Here is a 24,177-nt window from a genome sequence, read left to right on the forward strand (position 1 = left end):
ATAATAAGTTTCTAAAAGTGTATTACACATAACAGGGTAAAATGTATATTTTGCAATCTTATATATAATTATCTGCCTTTCTTATTAAATTTTAATACAATGTTTTACCTAATTAACTAATATTTTACTACTGTAACATCATTTTTCTTTTTTCACTGTATACCAAAACATGCCGACTCTTGCCAATCCACCTTTCCGGCTGCAGACGAGAAATATTCTTTAAAATGTTCACGCACTGCACTTGCTTCTCTGGAAGCATGGTTTCCACCAGCCTGCAAACCTGGCAATGCTTCTGGGTTTTTATTTCTGGGATGATCTCTGTATCCATTTATTTGGTCATCTGGTATTCCCATCTGTAAATAGTTATGTAAAACGCATGTTGCCTTGATAACTGAATCTATATTTTTGGGGTGAAGTTGTATCCGCCTTTGATATACCCTCCATCTAGCTGCTAATATGCCAAAGCCATTCTCAACAATGCGTCTAGCACGAGACAATCTGTAATTAAAAATGCGTTTGTCATCAGGCAAATCCTTTCCAGGGTAGGGCCTTAGTAGGTAGGTTTTTAGCGGAAATGCCTCATCTCCAACAATAACGTGCGGCATTGAGCCAATATGTGGAGCTCCAGGCAATTCTTCATCTCCGGGAACATTTAGATTCTCTCTCTCTAGTGCTTTGCCCAACACTGAATTTGCAAGCACTCCCCCATCGCTGTTCCTGCCATAAGAGCCAACATCAATTGCAGTGAAGCAGTACCTATGGTCCACAAGGGCCATGAGGATGATTGAAAAGGTACCCTTATAATTGAAGTACCGGCTGCCAGATCGTGGAGGAGCCTGTACTATGACATGCTTGCCATCAATGGCGCCTATGCAATTAGGAAAGTTCCATCGCTGTTGGAATCCATTAGCTATGGTCTTCCAATCCTGTTCTGTTGGCGTTGACATGTATTGTGGCTGTAGTGCATTCCAAATGACATCACAGGTCTCGGATACAATTTTACAAACTGTAGCATGTCCAAGTCTGTAGCTGAACGCAAACGCAGTCTCCAGTTGCTAAAAACCTAAAAGAAATAACAATAGATATTAGTTTCTCAAAAACACAAATTTTTCCACATTTATTAGGAAAAGAAGCGGCTAAAAAGTGGAAAGACATTAGAGATGCTTTTGTAAAATCAAGACAAAAAATGCAAACAAAGAGTGGGCAAGAGGCGAAGCTGAATACCAAACCATATAAATATGGGAATATTCTTGAATTCCTCCTACCATACATTAAACCTCGCAGGTTACCAAGTTTGTATTGTACATATTTTATAGAGAAGCAAAATTGGGGTTTCAAGTTTAATATCAATGATATGCTAAGTAAGTGGCAACAGAATATACAGTAATCACTTTGTTAAATTTATTTCAGCACCCATACAAATATTGTAATAGACGAAAGTGAGCAAATTGAAATAAATGACAGTACAGGTAGCATGAGCAGCGTGAATGAAAACAAAGAAGAGGAAGATAGTGATGTCCAGAATAATTCCAGGAATGTAAGAAAGAGGAGGAAGGGGGATGTAGATGATGTTGACAAGGCCATAATGGAATATTTACAATCCACCAGATCCCAAAATGTTGAGAATGAAGATGACATGTTTTTCCGGGCAATGGCGGAATCCTAAAAAAAACTAGACCATAAAACCAAATCCCTACTCAAATTTAAAATGCAGGAGCTTATTTTCAAGGCAGAAAATAATATGCTTAATTGAACAAACTTGATGATTTTTTCCTTAAAAAAAAGTAATTTTGATTTCACAATATTTATTCACTTGAAGTAAAAATTAACCAAAGATGTAATAATTTATTTTTTCCTTTTACAGTGTAAGCGAAATCATTACTTTTGGATTTTTTTTTTCATGGAAGTGAATATTTTTAAAATTTAAAAAAGCCTATTCAAAATTTGATTATATTAATCTTTTAAATACTGTATTGTATGTTTTGAGAGGCATTACATCTTTAAATTTAGGATAGTGCAATAAGGCTATTATTAATTATAACTTTATTTTATGCCAATGGTTGAATAGCTGTGTTCAAGTTTGTGCAATAAGTCTGTACAGTGTAATATAACTAATTTTTATTTAATACTATTGCTAATGTTTATTAAATGATAGGCCTTGGCCTTAATAATACCAATATTATATTATGGTTGTGTTGAATTTCAGTATTAAATCAAGTGCATTTTCCATGGTTCTCCTACATAATAGTAGGCCTACTAATTATTTAGAGGTGTAGTTAGACTCAGAGAGAGTAACCTCGACCTGCTGTAATCAATTCCCTATCTAAACTGTAGGCCTAGTTTATAAAAGAAATATATATTCAGCAACTAGACTAGAGTAGAGAATATGAGTACAGGGTATATTCCGCTCCCCCAAATAGGCCTACAGTATAATAGTAGAAGTAGTAGGCCTAGCTAGGCGTAGCCTGTGTGGAACAGACAAAGGCCTAGTAGTAGGCCTAGTTATTAGTAGTAGTAGTAATCCGGAAAAGTTAGGTATCCCGTGCCTATAGTATTACTTAGAGGCCTAGCCTAGGCCTAGGCCCAACCCCAGAGCTAGGCTATCTGTAGAGCCTATTTCAAGGCTAGACCAGGATTTGTTATGCTCGTTTAAAAGACAGCATAGCCTACCTTAAACAAACAGCCAGGCGTTCGGCAGGTCCGACGGGTTCTCTCCAATTGGTTGTCTTCTTGGAGATGTCATTTTTTATTAAAGATAAGATGTTGGCAAATTGGAATTTCGACATACGAAATTACGAATAAAACCGATCTTCGTTGGTGTTTAGTTCCACTACTAGCCTGTGGAATTCACCCAATTCTTTTCTCTTTTTTAGTGTGTCGTGTATCCACATATCTCTTTTTCTTTTTCGCGACCTTCTCCGGATAAGTAGGAGGCACAGCAGATCGTTTTCTTCTTTTTTAACCTCCATGATTAAATACGTGTTCTGTCGTCAAAAGTTAACTGCACAATACACACTGTATCATCGACCACACACACGCGCAAATTTGCATAAAGGTCCATCCACCGCTCTGTTGATTCCGCGCGCTGTGTAAATGGGACAAGCCACGTGGTTTTCCGCTCAACTTTACCGCTTACCGTTACCGCTCGTCTGTGTAAATTGGCCTTAAGACTTTCACGGTCACCCACCGTCACCGCATGAATGTTTTTAAATTGGGTATGCTCAAGAGGTGCGAAAGTGCAGTAGCGCAGGCCTAGGCCTACACAATTATGTACGACGGTACGTCGTATATGCTAAAGATATTTTTAGACAACGTATCGTATCGTTGTTGAACGTGCAGATAAAATATAGGCCAAAGCACAGGGAAAAGGCGTCAGGGAGAAATTTATACCATCCCGGCCCGATTATATATTACTCAACAACATAGAAGCCGGCGGCCGGCCTTGCTGTTTATATAGTCCGCAATAAATGCACGTGTGTTTAGCTAAATCCCGTTAGACTCTACCATTTCCTGAATGTTGTTTTGTTTACTCTACTGACGTACTGCACGCACGAGGAAACTTTATTAAGGGTAAAATATGAAACTACATTATTGGAGCCTAAAATGCATAACGCATAAATATTGATTTCGATAAGATCATTCATTGAAGATACTATGTTTCTTTTGAATCTGAAAAGTACACCCCTATCGAAAAACAGACAATCCCGGTAAATAGCTGACTGCCGGCTGTCGTCGATCGTTTGAGCAGCGCAACACGTGTAATGTGCCGTGTAATGTCTGTCTCTCTGTGCAGTATACCTCCATCATATTGAAATAACAAAGAGACGCCTGGTACAACGAAACAAGTTGACGAAAATGGAGCTTGAAGTAAACAACATTATAACGAACAAAATAAATGCCTGGAGATCGACAAATGGACCTTTTAGTTGGACTTTATGCTTTCGCCAAAATGATTATTTGATTATCTATTTTATCATATGTCATCGCCAAAATGGCTAAAGTAGCCGTTTTATTTTTCGCCAATCTGGAAACGTTTTCGCCCATGGCGACTTGGCGATCGGCCAGTGCGAGCCCAGAATTTGATGACGTCATGACATCATATAGACAAAATTTGTATATGAATTCATATCTACAATTCAACAACAAATTGCAACAGTTTGTTTTTTTTTGGTGAAACATGCTCAACTATATGTAGATATTATCATATCCAAAATCTACCCTGATCTGCCCATTATAAATTTCCTAATTTGCATAAAATAAAAATGGCTGCCATTTGAAACTTTTGACCCTAATTATCTTGTAAACCATCAAGTATTTTGTATAAGAATGTATTAAACACAAATATAAACATGACCCTAAACATTCGGAATAGCACATTTGATTTGACCTTTGACCCTCAGTCAAATGTCATTTCATTATACCTTATAAAAAACCCTAATTATCTATTAAACCATTGAATATTTAGTATAAGAATGTATTAAATACCAATATAAACATGACACTAAACATTCCGAATATGACATTTAATTTGTCCTTTGACCTTAGGTCAAAGGTCATTTCAGTATACCTTATTATAAAAATGCTATGATTATATATTAAACCATTAAATAGTATTTATAAGCATGTATTAAACACGAATATAAACATGATCATAATAATTCAATCCGAATTTTGAACTTTTTTTGAACATTAATATTACATATTAATATTGTACTATCAATTATTCAATATTAGGCACATTGACAAATGCGTTCCCCATTTTCTCCTAGATTTTAATATGTTCTTGCTAAATAAATTTTCTTTCACATGATTTTATTTTTATTACGTCATCATATAAAAAAATTAGAATAACGTGAGTTACTTAATTTCATCTATACTGTATATAAATATATAAATCTGTTATATCTCATCAAAATGAAAAGTGACCCACATGATTAAAACTTCTTATGGACTGAAAAGTCTATTTCCACTCATCTATGATGTATACGTTTCGTATACGAAGTGGACGTCTTATACGAAACATAAACAAAACATATGTGAATCATATATGTTCGTATACAGCTTTTTTGCAAAGGGTGTACCATATTCTATGGTCACTAATAGTGTCCAAAATTCAATGCTACTAGTGGATTTATTAGCTGTATTAATATCCAGAAGAAATGAGTCCAGATTATCTTCACCATGCATCCAGATCATGAAGATGTCGTCAATGTATCTAAACCAAACAAGTGGTTTATTAGGTTGGGACCTAAAACTGGCCTCAAATTGTTCCTTAAATAAATTTGCAAAAGATGGCCCCATTTTTGTGCCTACCACTGTGCCATGAATTTGGAGGTAATTGTCATTGCCAAAATACAATTTTTGTTGTTTAAAATCTTGTAAATAAGCTTTTAATTAGTAAGATTGCCTGCTTTCTGGGTTAAAAAAAAAATCAGCATAGTGTGGGAAACCGGAAGTACTGATAGGGGGATCTACACTGTAATCATTCAGGGGTGACGGACATGCGCGGTAGAATAATTTTAGACCGAGGTGTATATATAGCGGCCCGCATGTGGGTACAGGTTGTGCATATCCATCGTTGCTGAGTAGAGGCAGTTACTAATTAAATTATCAGTTATTCATTTCCATGTACGTTGTAATACTATATCATAGATTAAGATATACACGTTATTGAATCAATTGTTGTATTTAGTCATGATAATGAATAGTAGTATTGTATCAAATGTGTTATTTATGCTCATATATATTATAATTAATTGGGTGAACGACTCACCGATACAGTGTGCGAGTTCGGATTTCAATATGGCGACGAATGTTGTGGTCATATCTAGTTGTGAATAGTATTATGTTAAGAACCTAATTTTACATTTATTAATAGCTTGGACTGAATGGAGATGGAGGCTGAGTAAAGATGGGTATGCGCCTCCAAAATTAACATCGTTTAATCCAGGTATAGATGTGGTTATCACTTGTCATGACTAATAGATAGTAATGTAACGCTGATGCTATGTGTATGTACAGTATTGTACTAAAGATCACGTAATGAGTTTAACAATGGTTAGCAATTGTGCAGTAGATGTAGATTATTATGTATATTTGTTGTATTTCTAGGGGTTTTTTTTCTTGATATGGCCGATTGTGACTGGTTGTATGTGATAAATGCCAGTGAATTCTGACCGATACGTATAAATGAAATATACTGAAAATCAATGCTGCCTTCATGTGTTTGATGATTGTGTCCGACTGATCTCAAAGTACCACAATAGAAACATATTTTTCCCACCTTATATGTAATCCATTGTGAGTTTTCGATAATGAAGAAGATTCCCTAGCTGTCTTAAGCCTGTTTTCATGTCGATCGTTAAGTTGCGTTGAGTTTAAAATCGTTAAAGTTGAAAATAAATGATGATCGATTACACATTTTTATGCGATCTTTCATAGTTTCTTGGTTCTCTTGAGCATTGCTGGGATACGTGGACATGAAGTATTACAAAACCAAGGCCGGTCACGTACAGCCAGGCCCGCGTGGGTTTGGTTAGGCACATCTTTTGGTAACAGTTTTTAAACTTTTGCTTTACCTCGACAGCCCTGTTCAACTTTTTTGTTTCTTATTGTCGAAAGATTGAAAATAAAAATAAATAAATAAATAAAATTGATAAAAAGTTACAAGTTTTGATGCTTCAACCCAGCCTAGGACATGCTTTCGTTGATATTGTAATCTAGGCTTGCACTAAAGACAAACATTAAATTTAATCAAACGAGTGAATTTGAAAAGAAATAGGTTTCTTAAACTACTCGCATCAAAAAAACGTGCACATTAAATCGAATTATGTTTTAAATTTACAAATCACAAGTTATAACTCTTGCCTCTTGTACAAAAATGAAGTTTTTTGGACAAGTAGTTCTCGAGAAAATGCAATTTTAGTTTATTTGTTACTTTTTGGAAAATTCTGTCCTATCTTTTAACACTAGCAGGTCTGAACAGTATACTAAAAAAGTGGCCCAGAATTGGGACCATGGTCCCAAAATTTAATGGAATGGTCCTTGACCAAATATCTATCCGTATATTCATTTTGGTAAAGATCTTGTAATTACTTTTTGAGTAATCCTGCTAACAAACAAACAAGCACACGCTACCGATTACATATACCTCCTTGGCGGAGGTAAATTAACAGGAATTCATGATTCAAGATCTGACATTCTATCAAAATAATCTGATACCACAAATCATATTAATTTATATGCCCAAGCTTTAGACAAAATTAACTGTTAAATGATAAGCAATGAAAATTTCTATATTAATATTAATAAGATACTTACATTCTTTCAATTTCTTTAATTTTACTTTGTACTAATGCCGCCCTGTTCGCATTATATCGAAATCGATCTATAAATACCTGCAAATTTAAGACAAAAATAATGTTATACGAAAAACCTTAAAGTTGAACCTTATTAAATTGATTAAAGGCTTGTATAATGGATAAACAGGTTTGCACTACAGTAGCACACTTGGGTGTTTTAAAGGAAATACGACCCGTACACATTAACCTTAATCTTGCGCATTCCAATTAAATCTTATGGTCACACAAACACTGATACTAAAATTTCCCAATACAATTCAGATAATTTTGATATCTCATTACCCCAGACCCCAGAATCTCCCGAATACGCACCTGCCTTTCCACCTCCTACCTCTTTCCAACACACCCTGTACTTTTTTTATTTATATATAGTTGAGAACCTTCCCATTAATGGCGATATCTCATTACTTCCAACGAACCACCTCTTCATGACGCTTTTCTAATGTAGTTTGAAACATTTCCAGTACAATTCTGTTCAGTTGCGGTGTTAAAAAACATATAATTTATATTAACCTGTAAATGTTGTCTTTTTTGTAATTGCGCCTCATACTCTTTTTGCTGGTTTTTTAATCGCTCACTTTTTGTTATTACAAATTGTGAATAGTTGCCACGGTAACAGTCAAGTTGTTTGGAAAACAGATGCAAAACATCAGTGCAGACTTGATCAAGAAAGTTCCTGTCATGAGATACAACTAGCAAAGTTGTTCGCCATGTCTGGAAAAGAATAATAACAAATGATTAACATTTTGACACTGTCATGCTACATAATTTGAAATACTAACTGATAATATATTGCATTTCTAAGTTTGTGCTCCTAAAAGTCAGTAGAAGGTTGTTGACTACTTTTTCATTGCCAAACTGATGTGCTCAGATGGTAAAATGGTAAAATGGTCAAAGTTAGTGAAGTCCAGTGTTTGAACATTACACACCATTACATTACAGTAAAAAGTATTTGTGTGTAGACTTGAAGAAAGTGAAAATGTATTACTCTCACTGTTATTAGTAGACAAGATGATTGTTTTCACATTTGTGGTCACTGTTTTCACATTTGTGGGTGATGAGTTTTCACATTTGTGGTTGTTTCACATTTGTGGGTAATGTATTTGTGGCTGTTTCACATTTGTGGTTGTTTTCACATTGAGTTAATTTCACATTTGTGGTTATTTTCACATTTGTGGGTGATGCATTTTCACATTAATGAGTGTTTCACATTTGTTGTTGTTTCACATTTGTGGCTGTTTTCACATTTGTGGGTGATGCGTTTTCACATTAATGGTTGTTTCACATTTGTGGTTGTTTCATATTTGTTGCCGTTTTCACATTTGTGGGTGGCGAGTTTTCACATTTGTGGTTGTTTTCACAGTTGTGGGTGAGGCTTTTAACATTTGAGGTTGTTTCACATTTGTGGTCTTCTCACATTTGTGTTTATTTTCACATTTGTGGGTGATGTGTTTTCACAGTTGTATGTGATGTGTTTTCACATTTTTGGTTGTTTCACATTTGTGGGTGATGCGTTTTCACATTTGTGGTTGTTTTTTTACATTGAGTTAATTTCACATTTGTGGTTATTTTCACATTGAGTTAATTTCACAATTGTGGTTGTTTCACATTTGTGGCTGTTTTCACATTTGTGGGTGGTGAGTTTTAACATTTTTGGTTGTTTTTACATTTGTGGGTGAAATGAGTTATCACATGTGTGGGTGATGTTTTCACAGTTGTTGGTGATGTTTTTTTTTCACAGTTGTGGGTGATGTGTTTCACAGTTGTGGGTGAGGTGTTTTCACAGTAGTTGTTTTGACATTTGTAGTTGTTTTTCACATTTGTGGGCGATGTGTTTCACATTGGTGGGTGATGCGTTTTCACATTTGTGGTCGCTGTTTTATCATTTGTGTTAGCTGTTTTCACATTTGTGGGTGATTTGTTTTCACATTTGTGGGTGATGTGTTTTCACATTTGTGTGTGATGTGTTTTCACATTTGTGGGTAAATATATTACAACTAATGAAAAATCAATATTTTGAAACATGGTTACATTCAGGATATATAGTCATTAATGATTTTGTAGTAAATAACAAAATAACCGCACCTGATATCTTGATCCCAAGGACAAAATGGTCTGATAAAATATATAGTGCTTAAAATGCCATATTCATTGAATGGAAAGAATCTATTGCGAGAGTCCAAAATATGGACCAAAAAGTTCAGAGTAGAGAGCCTTGTTCCAAAAAGAAAGGACAGTTTTATTATAGGCATTTTATAAATTAAATCGCTACCAATCCCACTGAAAGAAAATGTGAAATAGTGTTCAATATTGTTGAACTAGATTGGTACAATGTATGGAAAGTACACAACTTTAGGCACATAAAGAATTGCAAAATTTAACATTTTACCTTGAAAAAAAGCTTAAAGATTGGAAAATAAAACAATATATGTGAAATTAAAAGTGAATTCCATATGAATTTCAGTCTACTACATACACCGGCTTCAGATTGAGGTAGGTGTCACCCGGAAAGGAAATTAATGACACAATTTTCATTATCATGTGTATGAACAGAAAAGTTAAGGTAAACGCGCAACTTGGGGTGGATTGGGGTGATGATTCAACATGGGCACCAAAATAGCCACATTTTACTTTAAAAAGTAATACAGAAATAAAACCAATAAAACTATCATCAAGTATACTTGTAAATAATATCATGCTTTCAATCTAATATGGCGATCACCATTTTGGCAAAATGTCATCTAAAATAAGATTAGATAAGACTAGACTTGAACTCGTCACTTTGACGAGTTAGTTATTCGCACCACAAACGCCACGCGCACGTATGTTAAGCCTGTTTTATAAAATGTGCACAGAAAAAAGATTTATATGCTATTATGATCTGAAGATCAAGAACATTGTTGTCAGTGTGCTCTCTATTTTGTGTCCCAACTATATAGGCCTTCAGTATACACTACATATCAGTGTAGCATAGGTGAAAATATGGGACCCGCCTGTAACTCTAATTTTTAGCATGATGACGTCATGAAAATGAAAGACGAAGTTACCAATTCCGGATGAAAATTGTCTGCACAACATATTAACATGTTGAAATTTGGATACGTAGAATATAGATGCGCGCTCTTTTAAATGTGTTGACTTATGATGCAAAATATGAAAATACGACTTTTATAATTCAATTGGTCATATGATGACGTCACAACATGCGCAAGATTTGTACATGAATTCGTATCTACAATTCAACAGCTTCCAGAAAACGTTTTAATCATAAGTATCACTTTTGAATCTGAGGAGCTCAACATATGGATATTTACTGTAATGATGAAAATAAGTGACCCAAGTAATTCACGCTTTTGAACATGATGACGTCATCAAAATTTAAAAGATTGTAAATCATCCAAAAGATTTTATTTATATTTGGGTGGCCATACGATGATGTCACAATGTCTGGTTAGCCATATTGATACATGATTCGATATCTACAACTCATCAGCTTCTAGAATATGAAAAAAAAAAAAAAAAACGAATTTTGGAACTTTTTCATCAAAAACGTGCACGAATTGTCTAATTCGACGTGCTCGTGTAACATGATTTAAGTCGAATTGGTTTCAAATTTGGTAAAAGTACTAGAAAAGGATGGAAATACATAATTCACCCCAAAAAATTATGTTTTTAATGCTACGTGCGCACCGTGCACGTAAAAATTCACATGCACATAGGAATTTTTGAGTTGCGTAAAATGTCATGATTTGTGTAGAAAGTTGATTAGAAATTAATTTTGCGCATTTTAAAATTTTAAATGCGCATGTGCGCGCAAATTTTTGTAATACACATGCCATTTTTAATCCACAGAAAGTTGGGCCTTGATATATATCCGCTACTAAGCGGATAACTAATAAAACTTTATTGTCATGACCACAACAAATTTGTTTTTCTTCATGCTTAAATTACACACAATACACAAAACAGTAAAAAAAATATCAAATAGGTGAAAATGTATCAAAAGCCATAATATTAACCTGTAAATAATTTGGGAATAAAACCATAAAAACACCTCCAATAATGTTATGTTAAATGACATTGAGATTCAATAATGTTATGTTAAATGACATTGAGATTCAACTGGTTAAGTTTCTAGGTATATACATTGATTCTAATCTAAGTTGGAAAAAACAAATTCAATCCATTTAAAAAAAACGATATTAATTATTAATAAATACAAATCAGTGCGGTTTAAAACATACAACTTAAAATGTCTTAATTATGAAAACTTATTTAGGCCGAGGCAAGCAGTAGTGAATCAACTCGGACTGTTACTATCGGCCACACATTGCATGCCTAGGCTAGTCTAGTCTGGTTATAACTGCCTAGTCTAGCCGCCAAAATTAGGTCTAGCTAGCCTATATACTATATACAAGGAAAAAGAAATGGGATTCAATAGACTTTATGGGAACAATTAGAAGACCTGGACTATGCTGACGACATTGTTCTGTTGTCACAAACACATCAGCAAATGCAAACCAAAACCAGACTTCTTGAAGAAACATCAAGTATGCTTGGCTTAAATGTAAACATAGCGAAAACTAAAGTAATGATGGTCAACACACGAAATAATCAGACAATCCAGCTAAGGAAAGGAGAAGCAGAACCAGTGGAAACTTTTACTTACCTTGGTAGCAAAGTCAACATCAGAGGAGGGACAGAGGAAGATGTAAAAGGAAGGATTGGGAAGGAAAAGGAAAATCCAAGTGTTCATCAATAAATGTCTGAGAAGGATTCTCAGAATATGGTGGCCAGAAAAAATAAGAAATGAGGATCTATGGGTTAGGACTGGACAAGAGCCAGTGGAATTTGAAATTAGCAGAAGGAAATGGAAATGGATTGGTCACACACTAAGGAAACCAAAACACAACATAACTAGGCATTCCCTAACATGGAATCCCCAAGGAAAACGAAAAAGAGGACGCCCAAGGAACACATGGAGGAGGGAACTGGATAAGGAGGTGAAGGATGCTGGCTATAACTGGACAGAGGTGGAAGGAATTGCCCAGAACCGTGTGAGATGGAGACGTGTAGTTGATGGCCTATTAGTACAGGAAAACTATGAAATATGGTTGAAAAAATTGCAACAGAATTTATTTCACCACAATGCATTTCTATAAGGTCCCTATATGAACATATTAAAAGTCTAGAAAAATCCAGGTAGGGGAAAATGGCCGCCAATGGCGAAAATGCCTAAAAAGGGACAAAAAAACATAAATGATCATAGATCTAATTACCACTTTATATCAGGTTTTACAATGGTTTATATATTTCTTTACAGTTTCGAAGATCTGAACTACAATATACACATTATTTTAAGTGCTGTTAATTAGAAAATGGCCGAAAAACAAATGTTTAAGTATCTAGATATATCCCTATTGTTATAATATATAAAACGCAGTCCTTCCTATGCTTAATGCATAGGATTACGGTGTCAATAATACATTTGTACTGTTATAACAATATATTACAACATTGGTGGTGCCAGCGGAGAGGAGTAAAGGGATGGGAGATCATATGGGAAGGGTGAGGGAGTCTGTCCGCCCCCCCTCCCCTCTCCCCAATTGGCTATTTTCGGGAGTATATGTAGACAATATGATGATGATATTTCCTAATATAAAACAATACCCCATTGAGTGCTGTTTCAAAGATTTTCATTTTTAAAAGTGACTAAAACTACCCTTTACCGGTATAATATTGTCGGAACTTCTGGGTGCGCTCCCATTGATGGCCCAGCCAATTGATGCTAGCTGCGCTCTCCCCACCCCCACCCCCCTCATCGGGAAAATCATTGCGCCATCACTGGACTACAATCTATTACCGTATTTATTCGGATAAGCGCTACATTTAGAAAAATTGAATAACCTACGCCACCGCAACCCCTCCCCCGCCCCCATCGGACATCATTTTGAATTTATTTCCTCGAATGTACAATATTGTATTTTAACACATCTCTATTTGTAATAGAATTCACTGAATGACATGATGGTGTTGTATTTGTTCATATCTAAAGGGTGTATTTATTTGATTATACATGTTACCACATTACACCCACAAAAATAAACGCCTCTCTCAGAATAAACTCCTCACAACGATTACACGCCCCCACTACCCTCCTTAAAAATCAACCACCAAGGGCATTTATTCAAATAAATGTGGTCATTTCACTTTCATCTTGTCAGTATCTCATCCTCCATCTATTGGTGGGGAATTGAGCATGTGCTGATGCCATGGCATTCTTAAAAAATAGTGGAGCAGCAGTCCAAACCATATTTTCTGCAGCTGCAATTCATTTTACTACAACCTTATTTACAGGTACATCTAATCAACTTTAATAGTTTCTCTGGTGGTGCTGGTAGTAAATTTGTCATCAATACTTTCCATCCCTAGTCTGTGGGTTGAAGAGTATTTCCTATCCACTGCTATACCTGGTAATAAAGAATCACGAAAGGAAATTTTGCAGCAAGGGAATAGATTTGCTTTTTGCAACTTTCTCAAAGAAAAGTGGGCTGTCTAAAGTCTCCATTGACTTCCCTCCATATATAGCTACCAATGCCAAATTCCTGATGCAATGTTTTCTTTTTTTTTTGGAAACTGTTTGGTTTACAGAATTTGACATACAACTCCAACTGTGATGTGATGATGATTTTTAAGACCAACACCTTTTTCTAAACCAAATTTACTTACGGCCCATAATTATAGCCATTAAACACAAGAGTTTACTTTGCCTTCACATAACGTAACAAACATACATGGTACATAATAAATGTCTTGAAATGTTGCTGTTTCGGGCCAAGAGGTTTGATGTAGCAGTGCTCCCCCATTGATAACATACAGTAGGCAGTGAGATGAAGGATTCTGAGTAGTCTAGCAGTGTGTATGGAGTCAATTGAGTAAAAGAGGGCTGCAGGAAAAGTACAAGGTTCTTTTTCAACAAATGATGCATTGTGTATGACTGTCTCACATAGCCATCAATGATGAAATAGTATATGTGAGGGAATGTGCACAGCTTCTCTATTGATGAATATGGTTGATTTTGACCCATGTGTAATAATATGTTCTTTCCTCTTAAATTAATATTCTGTCACGGTTGCTTCATTCATTGATTTAATACCGTATGTTCTCGATGGGGAGCACTGTGAATGCATGTAAAGTCTTTCCTTGGTGTGAAGCTCTGTAAAAATTAATTTGCTTTTTATACATGGAATCCAGGGATGTGATACTACATCACATCTATTTGGTATAGGAAAAGGTGTCTTAAAAAGTCATAACACCTGGGCAGTAGTATGCTTACAAACTCTGTAAAACCAAACGTCTCCAAAAAAAAGAAACCATCGCATCAGAGGAATTGGCATTGGCAGCTATATACTGTATGGATAGGAATACGTTCTGGGAGAAAGTAGCAAAAAGCAAAACAGCACTTGAAATAAAGTCTATTCCCCCAACAACAAATGCTGCAAAATGTCATTCCCTGCGTGTATATTACCATGGTACAGCAGTGGATAGAAAATACTCTTCAACCCACAGACTGGGGGATGGAAAGTTACAAATGGCGTGATGTGTCCATTGTGACAAATTTACCACCAGTGCCACTGTTTGTGACGAATACCACGGCATCAGCACATGCTTAATTCCTACCTATAGACAGAGGATGATAACTGGACAATGAAAATGAATGGATTAATAGATTGTAAGATTGTATAATTCTATTGTTGTGACAGTACAAATGTAAATGAACTGTTTTATTAGACACCGTAGTCCTGCATTATAATACATAAGACTATGTTGTCTATTATTATAACCGTGGTGATATCTTGATACTTAAATGTGTGTTTTTGCTGCTAAATAGCACTTAAATTAATATGTATATTGCAGTTTAAATGTTTGACACTAAAGAAATATAAAAAGCATTATAAAAACTGCTATCAAGTGGTAATTAGATATACAATATATGTTTTTTGTTCATTTTTAGACATTTTGTTTAAAAAAACCTATTTCCCCTACCTGGATTTTTCTAGACTTTTAGTATGTTCATATAGGGACCTTATAGAAATGCATTGTGGTGAAAAAAATTCTGTTGCAGTTTTTTCAACCTTTTACTGATTCTGAGCATATCTTTCCTGTACTATATGCACTGCTAGGTGTAACAAGGCTTAAGTAAGTAAGTAAGCCTATATACTTTATGAAATATGGATAACGAACAGATCAGCATACAAAAACAAAAAACGACGCTGGTACTGTATTTTTAGTAGACAGACTAAGCCTAGATAAATATATGTTGTAGGCCTAGACATTTTCGATATCGCTGAAAAGAAAGTTCCGGTTCCGATGACGTCCTCAGTTCTGGGCATCCATAAATAATGTAATTGAAGCAGCAGTGCCGCCCGTTGTAGCGTTTGATGTACGGTTTGTGAGTTTTCCATGTAATTTTACTCTTCCCTGATTATATTAATTACGGTTTTGTTGTTCATATCTAGGGGAATTTATTTTATTATGTTAGTTTAAACTAACAAATTAAATACCTCCCTCGAACAAATGCCGAACAATAACCATGGTAGGTCTACTTTAAAATGTAGTATATTCATCATCTTGTCTAAGACACTGATAAACAAATTAGGTTTAATTTTACAAATAGCAAGCATTTTAATAATTATATGGTAAGTGACCTCCGAAAATTGGCAAAAATCCCATAAGCCAGAACGTCATTCTGTGAGGTCTATACCTTTGTCGTTATTTAACATTCTATTGTGCCAAGAGGGTAGAGAGATAGCATTTCCAGGAAAACATATTCTGACATTCTTTCCCAGAGTCTCTGAAAGTCACTCATGTTCGACCCACATTGAAAAAAAAACGGAAATTGTCGCATGTACAAAACCATAGCCTACTTGATCCGTATCAATCTGCCTACAAAATGCATCATAGTACTGAAACGGCATTACTTAATAACGATATCCCACGTGTGATGGATGATGGAAAGCTAACTGCTCTAGTATTATTAGACTTAAGTGCAGCATTTGATACGGTTGACCATTCCGTGTTGTTAAATAGACTCAGTACGTATATTGGTATTAAAGGAAATGCACTTGATTGGTGTCGGTCATATTTGGAAAAAAGGCCTCAACACATATGTATTGGTGATGCTATCTCAAAAGCTTCTTTTTTAAACTTTTCGGTACCACAAGGATGTGTTCTTGGGCCGCAATGGTTCACAATTTATTTACACCCGATACGGGATATCATTAGTAAATATGATCTGTACTATCATGTTTATGCTGATGATACTCAGCTTTATATTTCTTTTAAACCTACAATGACACACAGTGACATTTCTTTGGAATTGCTCCAACATTGTATCTATGAATTGCGTGTCTGGATGAAAAACAACTTTCTTAAATTAAACGATGAAAAAACAGAATATATTCTCTTTGGATCAAAGCAGCAGTTGGAAAAACTGCCACCAAGTTTTATTTACATTGGTGAAACCCAAATAGACCCGGCTAGGCAGGTTAGAAATCTTAGGGTTGAAATGAATGCGGGTATGACTATGATTTCTCATATCTCAAAAACTATTTCTACGTCGTCTTTTCACTTACGAAACATCCGAAGGATTCGCAAGTTTATTAATGAGGCAGCAGCTAAACAACTTGTTCATGCTTTTGTCACTTCACGACTAGATATGGGAAACTCATTGCTATATGGGCTACCACAAAAACAACTCCACAGGCTTCAGATGATTCAAAATAAAGCGGCAAGATATGGACACATATCAAATACCTTGGAAACATTGCATTGGCTTCCTGTTAGGTACCGCATTGTTTTTAAAATATTACTTTTTGTTTTTAAGTCTATAAATGGCATGGCTCCTGAATATATTTCTGACATGCTTAGGTTGTATGATCCTGGACGTAATCTGCATTTTAGTGATACGCTGCTTCTACATCTAACTAAGTCTTACCACTCATGGGGAGACAGAGCTTTCACCGTTACTGCTCCTCGTCTATGGAATGCTCTACCAAGCTCTATAAGAATTTGCAAAACTGTTGATACTTTTAAAAAATTATTAAAAACGCATTTATTCATTAAGGCATATGGAAATCATGAGGTTTCCTGAAGTTCTAGACTTAGAATTGTATAGTATACTTTTTCCTGGCCAGCATTATCTTTGGGGTGCCTCTGTCTTGGTTGTTGTCTCTGAGCACCCGGTCGTCTGTGGAAAGGCAAATGTGTATCCTGCTCCTTTGTTTGGTCACCTAGGTAGGGGGCCGGGACCGCGACAGAACGAGAACGGATGGGGACCCTCCAAAGAAGTTGCATTTTATTTGTCAGGAATTTGTATGATTTGTTTTTTATTTTTTAAATGCGCCTTGAGCACTCATGAGTGGTACGTGCGCTATAAAAATCCTGTTATCATTATTATTATTAGTTATTGTAATTTTGAGAATGCAGATATACTCACTATACCATATACTGGATTCTATTGATTTGTTAGTCAACAATCTTTCTCTTTGGACTTATACTTTGAAATGCATCTGTGGTTCTGCGAGTAAAAAGTTGTTTGTTGCTTTGCTTCTGTCCACCACCATTTACCAAATTCTTTTATGTATGTCATTAATTTATGTGTCATGATAAATGTAATTAGCTTGTATATAGCACAAAAGTCTCTTTCTGTTTATATTTTTTAGCTGTATCGTAACACACCCTTGGTCAAATCCCCTCTTTTTCATCTTTTAGCCTTTTATCACGAAGAGATTCATTTACATATTTTTTTTGCTTCTCAAGGCCTATCCTATCATATTGAATTTAATAGAATATATATTGAAACATTACAAAACTGACTGAAATAGTAGTTTAGCAAATATAATTTCTGATGGAATACACATTAAAACAAAGATGTTTTCAGATACTAAATATTGTAAACATTTACTTATTACTAATTTGAATATGGTTTTCAAATGTTCTTTAACATAATTTTTTAACAACTAGATGGTACCCAAGCGAAGCAAGCGTACCATCTAGGTCGTGTCCACAGATGGTTCTCGAATACACAGTAATTTCAGCGTAAAAAAACTGGCCATTTCAAATGTACATACCGCAGGACTATAAATACATTGTCGTTTTCAGAAACGAACAAATAGACACGATGATTAATGTAGTCAACTAAAACTAGCACCCTGGGAATTAGACCTAGGCCTACTTCCGAAGGAGAAACTTATCTCAAAAATGAGTTCAAATTTTTTATTTGAACTCATTTAAACAAACCTAATTTGTGTTTTGTATATAACATTAGAGTTGAGGGATGGGGAAGAGGATGGAAAGAACAATTTTTAAATATATTCTTTATCCACTCAGTAATGAAATATTGTTTTAAATGTTTTATAGGCCTATCAATAATATACTACTAAACACAGTAAAACATTTGCGATTTAATACTTTTTTAAAGCTGTCCCTGTTATAGTCGATTGAAATAGTACATGTAACGATACACCACTACGACGTTTATATTTTTTATAATTATTAATTAATACAAACGTTGAGAAGCAACTGTCAGTAATACAGTTTTTATTTGTATATTATGTGTTTATATATCTAGCCGTAAAGCCTACCCACAGTCACAGTAATAAATGTTATTTGTATATGTGTTTACATATCTAACAGTACCCACATTCACAGTAAGAAAATGTTGATTCAAATGGCGATCAAAAATGGTTAATACGTATTTACAATATTGTCAAAGTATTGCAATACTATATATTTTAAGTTTATTCTCCAAGGGCCCATCAATTTACCTACTTGTGTTAAACCAAGGCCTCATAAATTTACCTACAAACTGGGAGTCTGAGAGATTGGAATGTTCCATTCATCGCAAATCAATATATTTGTATAAACGTATATTAAATCTATCAAAATAGTATTTTTTTAAGAAAATCGGCCTGTCTTCCACATTATGATACTGTACTCGAGCTGTTCAACCGGTTTTCAGATATTAAAAACAATTATCGCAGGAGGAAATAGGAAAATGCGAAGCATCCTCATATTATTATATTATTTCAAGATGGACATCCATTAGACAGTGTATACCACGATCGGAAAACACCCCTATTTGGGGCAAAGTGTTGAACCTAAATTCGTTTTAATTGTCAATAACTAATTAACTAACTCAATTTAATTAGCAAACAGGGTTACATCAGGTGGTTAAAATCAGTACCGATATTCTAACCAACTTTATATACCATCGAGTAAACATTAACGCGCGATTTACCGAATTTTGCCCTTACGTAAATTTATATATAGATACCAATTAAAAAACATACGGAGACATGGTTTGTTTACAAGCTATACCTGAAATTAGCAAATAAAGTGATGGAATTTTCATTTTCTCTCAGCTAAAAATTGAAAGAAACTAAAAGCTAAAATTTTGACTACTATACCTGTAGATAGTTTTCCAACCAAAGTATAGCTTTGATATCTAACATGTTAGTGGGTTCATCTAGCAGAAGTAAGTCGGGGTTGGAAAAAAGAGCCCGTGCTAATGCTATCCTCATTCTCCAACCACCTGAAAACTCTCTATAAATTGAAGAAAAAAAATGTTAACTGGAAATCGTAATTACAGGAATAAGCAAATAATAAATATTTTACTAAATATAGGAGTGTCATTTTATGGTGTATTTCATATTTTTAGGTGAACAGTTGTTCCTTTTTCTTTCCCTAAAACATGAAAAATGAAGATTAATTAAATCAGACTTTGAATATGTTATTTTGTAGTTTTAATAAAGGTAATCACTTCCATAGAAAAAAAAAAGTTTTCACTTCACAAAACTACAAAATAAATGGTTAAATTCAACCAAAATCCATTGGCTGGCAGCCAATTTGATAATTTTTTGCTTTAAATTACATTTTTTTCAGGTAAATACATTTTTTTTCCGATCCATTTTTAGGGCAAGTGGATAACCAATATGTTACAATAAAATGGAACATTCAACAAAAAATTTTTAATAATTATTTTTTTACATCTTTAATTCTAATTTTTTTTTCAACTGACGAATGCTGCGTTTGGTAATTCTCTGCCATTTTCCATGTCACAATCAGATCACTTAGAGGGCATCATTAGCAATATTGAGAGAGCATGCATGTGATAGCGCAGCAACAGCACATGCATCATTTCAAAAATTATTCTCGGGCAGTACGGGCAGTAATTACGATGTTCTTGCTCATGTTAGTTCCTGCTGAACATAAGCTTGAGCACCCTTTACCTTTACCATGTTTTCATCCCTACACCAAATAACACAAGGCTAGGTTAGCTTATTTGTTTCTTTGGGCCGACAAATGCCTGGCTAAGAGAGGCTTTTTTCGCGCCGATATGGAATACTGTGAAGTACATGATTCTAACATTGTTTATTGTTATTTATTTAGATATCAAATTTTTTGTTTATACAATTTCATTTCAAGGAGTGTACAAGAAGCTACGAGGAAAATAAAGGTACACTACACTCTGTACACAGACACTGTTGTTCATCATAAAATAAAGACCAACCACCAAACATTCTTTTCACTACAAATCAAGACATTAAAAACATTGAGGATGCAGGAGACTGCAAGAATATTCAACTAAGTCGCTGCTCTCCAGTCGGAACTGATATTAACATGCTTTGGAAGCTTTTACAAAAGATGACAATTTCTTAGGCGACAATGAAATGCAGTATATGTCCTATACCAAACATGACGGACAAATACAATACAAAACTAGAATTTAATTCGTCATTTTGGCGAATTATAGGTGATCATTTTTATAATTTTACTGATATTTAATTTTGTTTAAAACATGCCGCAAAATATTGATTTATGTAATCCTATTACCGTATATTTTTGGGGGTTATCGTGCATTCTGAAGAATTATTTTCATTTTAAAAATGCCTTATTTTTCACCATTTTCAGCACTTTGATGCAATTAATTTGCGCATTTTGTCATTTTTAACCTGCTCGTATAGCGTTATTTTAAGTCGGAACGGACTCAAATTTGGTGAATGTACTAAGGATGGTGAGTAGAATGCGATTTGTACAAAAAATTCATATTTTTTACGCTTTTTAAGTATCGCGCCCAGTAATTTTTTGAAACACGCAAATGGCCTATTTCATGCTCTAATTTGATCAAAACTTAATTTGGAGATTTTTAAATTTTTAACGTGCAATTTCACGTGCTTGACCTTGAAATACGTAAATTTTTATTTGTTAATATTTTTACCCTTGACCTGAAGTTTACGTGTAGTGAATTTCATTAATATGTGATATGATTTATAATGTGATTTCACAAAATGGCGTATAAATGACGTCACGGATGAGTGATCACGCTGAAAAGCTAACTAGGATTAAACTAAATTATTTTGAAGATATTGTGATATTTTTGTGATTATTGACATTCAAATTTTTGAGATAATTGACACACAAAATCTGTACCGAAAGAAATAAATAAAGATTTCATACAATAACAATAGGTGATCATTTTATTCTAAATGATCACCTAACTACAATTTAATTCGTCACTTTGACGAATTATAGGTGATCATTTTTATCATTTTACTGAAATTAATTTTATTTTACATGCACGTACGTTAACATACGATCAGAAAATGTTGATGTATGCCACCCTATTATACGCTTATAGTGCTGAGTTGTGCCTATTATATGCCATACAATATGTACAGTATATAATGTATCTATATACAGTGTAGCATAGGTGAAATTACGGGACACACATCATGTTCTAATTTTTTGGTATGATAAATTATCAAAATAAACTCGAAGATATCAATTTTAAAAGATAATGAATTGAGCAAATAAATATAAGAATTGGAAGAGAATTTGAACTTTGTATGACTTTGACGAAAAAGATGAAAAAAATACTTTTTAACTTCAACTGGCCATATCTTAACGTCACAACATCCGATAGACTTGATTTTTATATGAATTCATGTCTACATTTCATCAGCTTTCATAATAAATTATAATCATCAAGGTAACCTTCAATTCTGAAGAGCTGTAAGATATTCAAATTTACGGCGAAGGTGAAATTACACGACCTACGTTATTCAAGTTTTTAGGCGTGATGACGTCATCAAAATGAAAATAGTGGCAAGTCATGAGAAAGTCAATTAATTGAGCAATCACATACTAAAATTTGAGAGAAAATCGGGCACAAAATAACAGAGATGCGTTCTATTGAATGTGATAATATATAACAAAAGAGAAAAAAAACTTAATTTTAAATTCAAGTGGCCATTTGATGACGTCACAACATTTTGTACGTAAAATGTGTACATGAATTCATATCTACAACTCAATGGCTTCCAGAATAAATAAAAAAATTTAGGGGGTTATCGTGTATTCTGAAGAATTATTTTCATTTTAAAAATGCCTTATTTTTTACCATTTTTAGCAGCAGTTTGCGCAGTAATTTTTTGGAACATGCAAATGGCCTAATTCATGCTCTAAATTGATCAAAACTTAATTTTAAATTTTTAACGCGCGATTTCACGCGTATGACCCTACATGCACGCATGTTTTATTGGCTAATATTTTTACCCTTTACCTGAAGTTTACGTATAGTGAATTTTATTAATATGTGATAATAAATTATGGAGACATGATTGATAATATGATTTCACAAAATGGCTGAAAAGCTTATTGGGACTAAGTTAAAGTATTTGAAAGATATTGTGAAATTTTGGTAATCATTGACATCAAACTTTTTGAGATATTTGTTACACAAAATAGTGTACAGAAAGAAGAAGAAGAAGAAGAAGGAAGAATAATAACTAGACATGAAACTCGTCATTTTGACGAGTTAGTTATCCGCACGACAAACGTCATACATTGGAATATTGCACACAAATTATGACCTGAAGTGAAGAATATGATATGTTAGTGCTGAATTCTGTCAATTTTGTGTCATATAGTATATACAGTATAAACAGTATAATCTATATACATATTACATACAGAGTAGAATAGGTGAAATTATGGGACCCGCCATTTATTCCTATTTTTAACATGGCGACGGTATCAAAATGAAACACTAAGATAGCAATTTCGGAAGGACATTATCTCAGCAACAACATATTAACGTGTAGAAGAAATTTGAATACGTAAAATATAGATGGGCGCTCTTTTAAATGTGATGAACTATGACGCAAAAGATGAAAATACAACTTTTTTTATTCAGCTGGCCATAAGATGACGTCACAACATCTGAAATTTTCACATGAATTCGTATCTACAATCCAATAGCTTCCAGAAAACGTTTAAATCATGATTATCACTTTTTATTCTGACGAGCTATAACAGATTGAAATTTACTGTAAAGATGAAAATAAGTGACTCACGTTATTTACCTTTTGAGACATGATGATGTCATCAAAGTTAAAATACTTTTAAATCATGCGAAAGATAGTTAATTGACCTAGAGTTGCGCTCTACTGAATGTGATGAGCAATAACGAAACAGATGACATCACAATGTTTGTTTAACCTTATTGATGCATGATCCGATATCTACAACTTATCAACTTCTAGATTTTGTAATAAAAATAAACGGTTCACGGTTTACTTTAGAAACTATGACTGTTTATTAGTTGTTAGTGCTGAATTCTGTCAATTTTGTGTCATATAGTATATACAGTATAAACAGTATAATCTGTATACATATTACATACAGTGTAGAATAGGTGAAATTACAGGACACGTCATTTATTTATATTTTTAACATGCCGACGGTATCAAAA

General features: G+C 34.2%; 1 protein-coding gene across 1 annotated transcript in view; it reads right to left on the bottom strand.

The window, feature by feature from the left end:
• Positions 1-24,177, bottom strand: part of LOC144858623 (ATP-binding cassette sub-family F member 3-like) — a 140,037-nt gene that overhangs the window by 55,332 nt on the left and 60,528 nt on the right. The window contains exons 11-13 of the mRNA XM_078714709.1: positions 19,832-19,967; positions 7,875-8,075; positions 7,321-7,397 (exon numbers count right to left, since the gene is read on the bottom strand). Of these exons, the coding sequence (XP_078570835.1) occupies positions 7,321-7,397; positions 7,875-8,075; positions 19,832-19,967 (414 nt within the window). The remainder of the gene's footprint in view (positions 1-7,320; positions 7,398-7,874; positions 8,076-19,831; positions 19,968-24,177) is intronic.

Source organism: Antedon bifida, chromosome 2 (genome assembly GCF_963402885.1).
Source record: "Antedon bifida chromosome 2, ecAntBifi1.1, whole genome shotgun sequence".
Lineage (NCBI taxonomy): Eukaryota > Metazoa > Echinodermata > Crinoidea > Comatulida > Antedonidae > Antedon > Antedon bifida.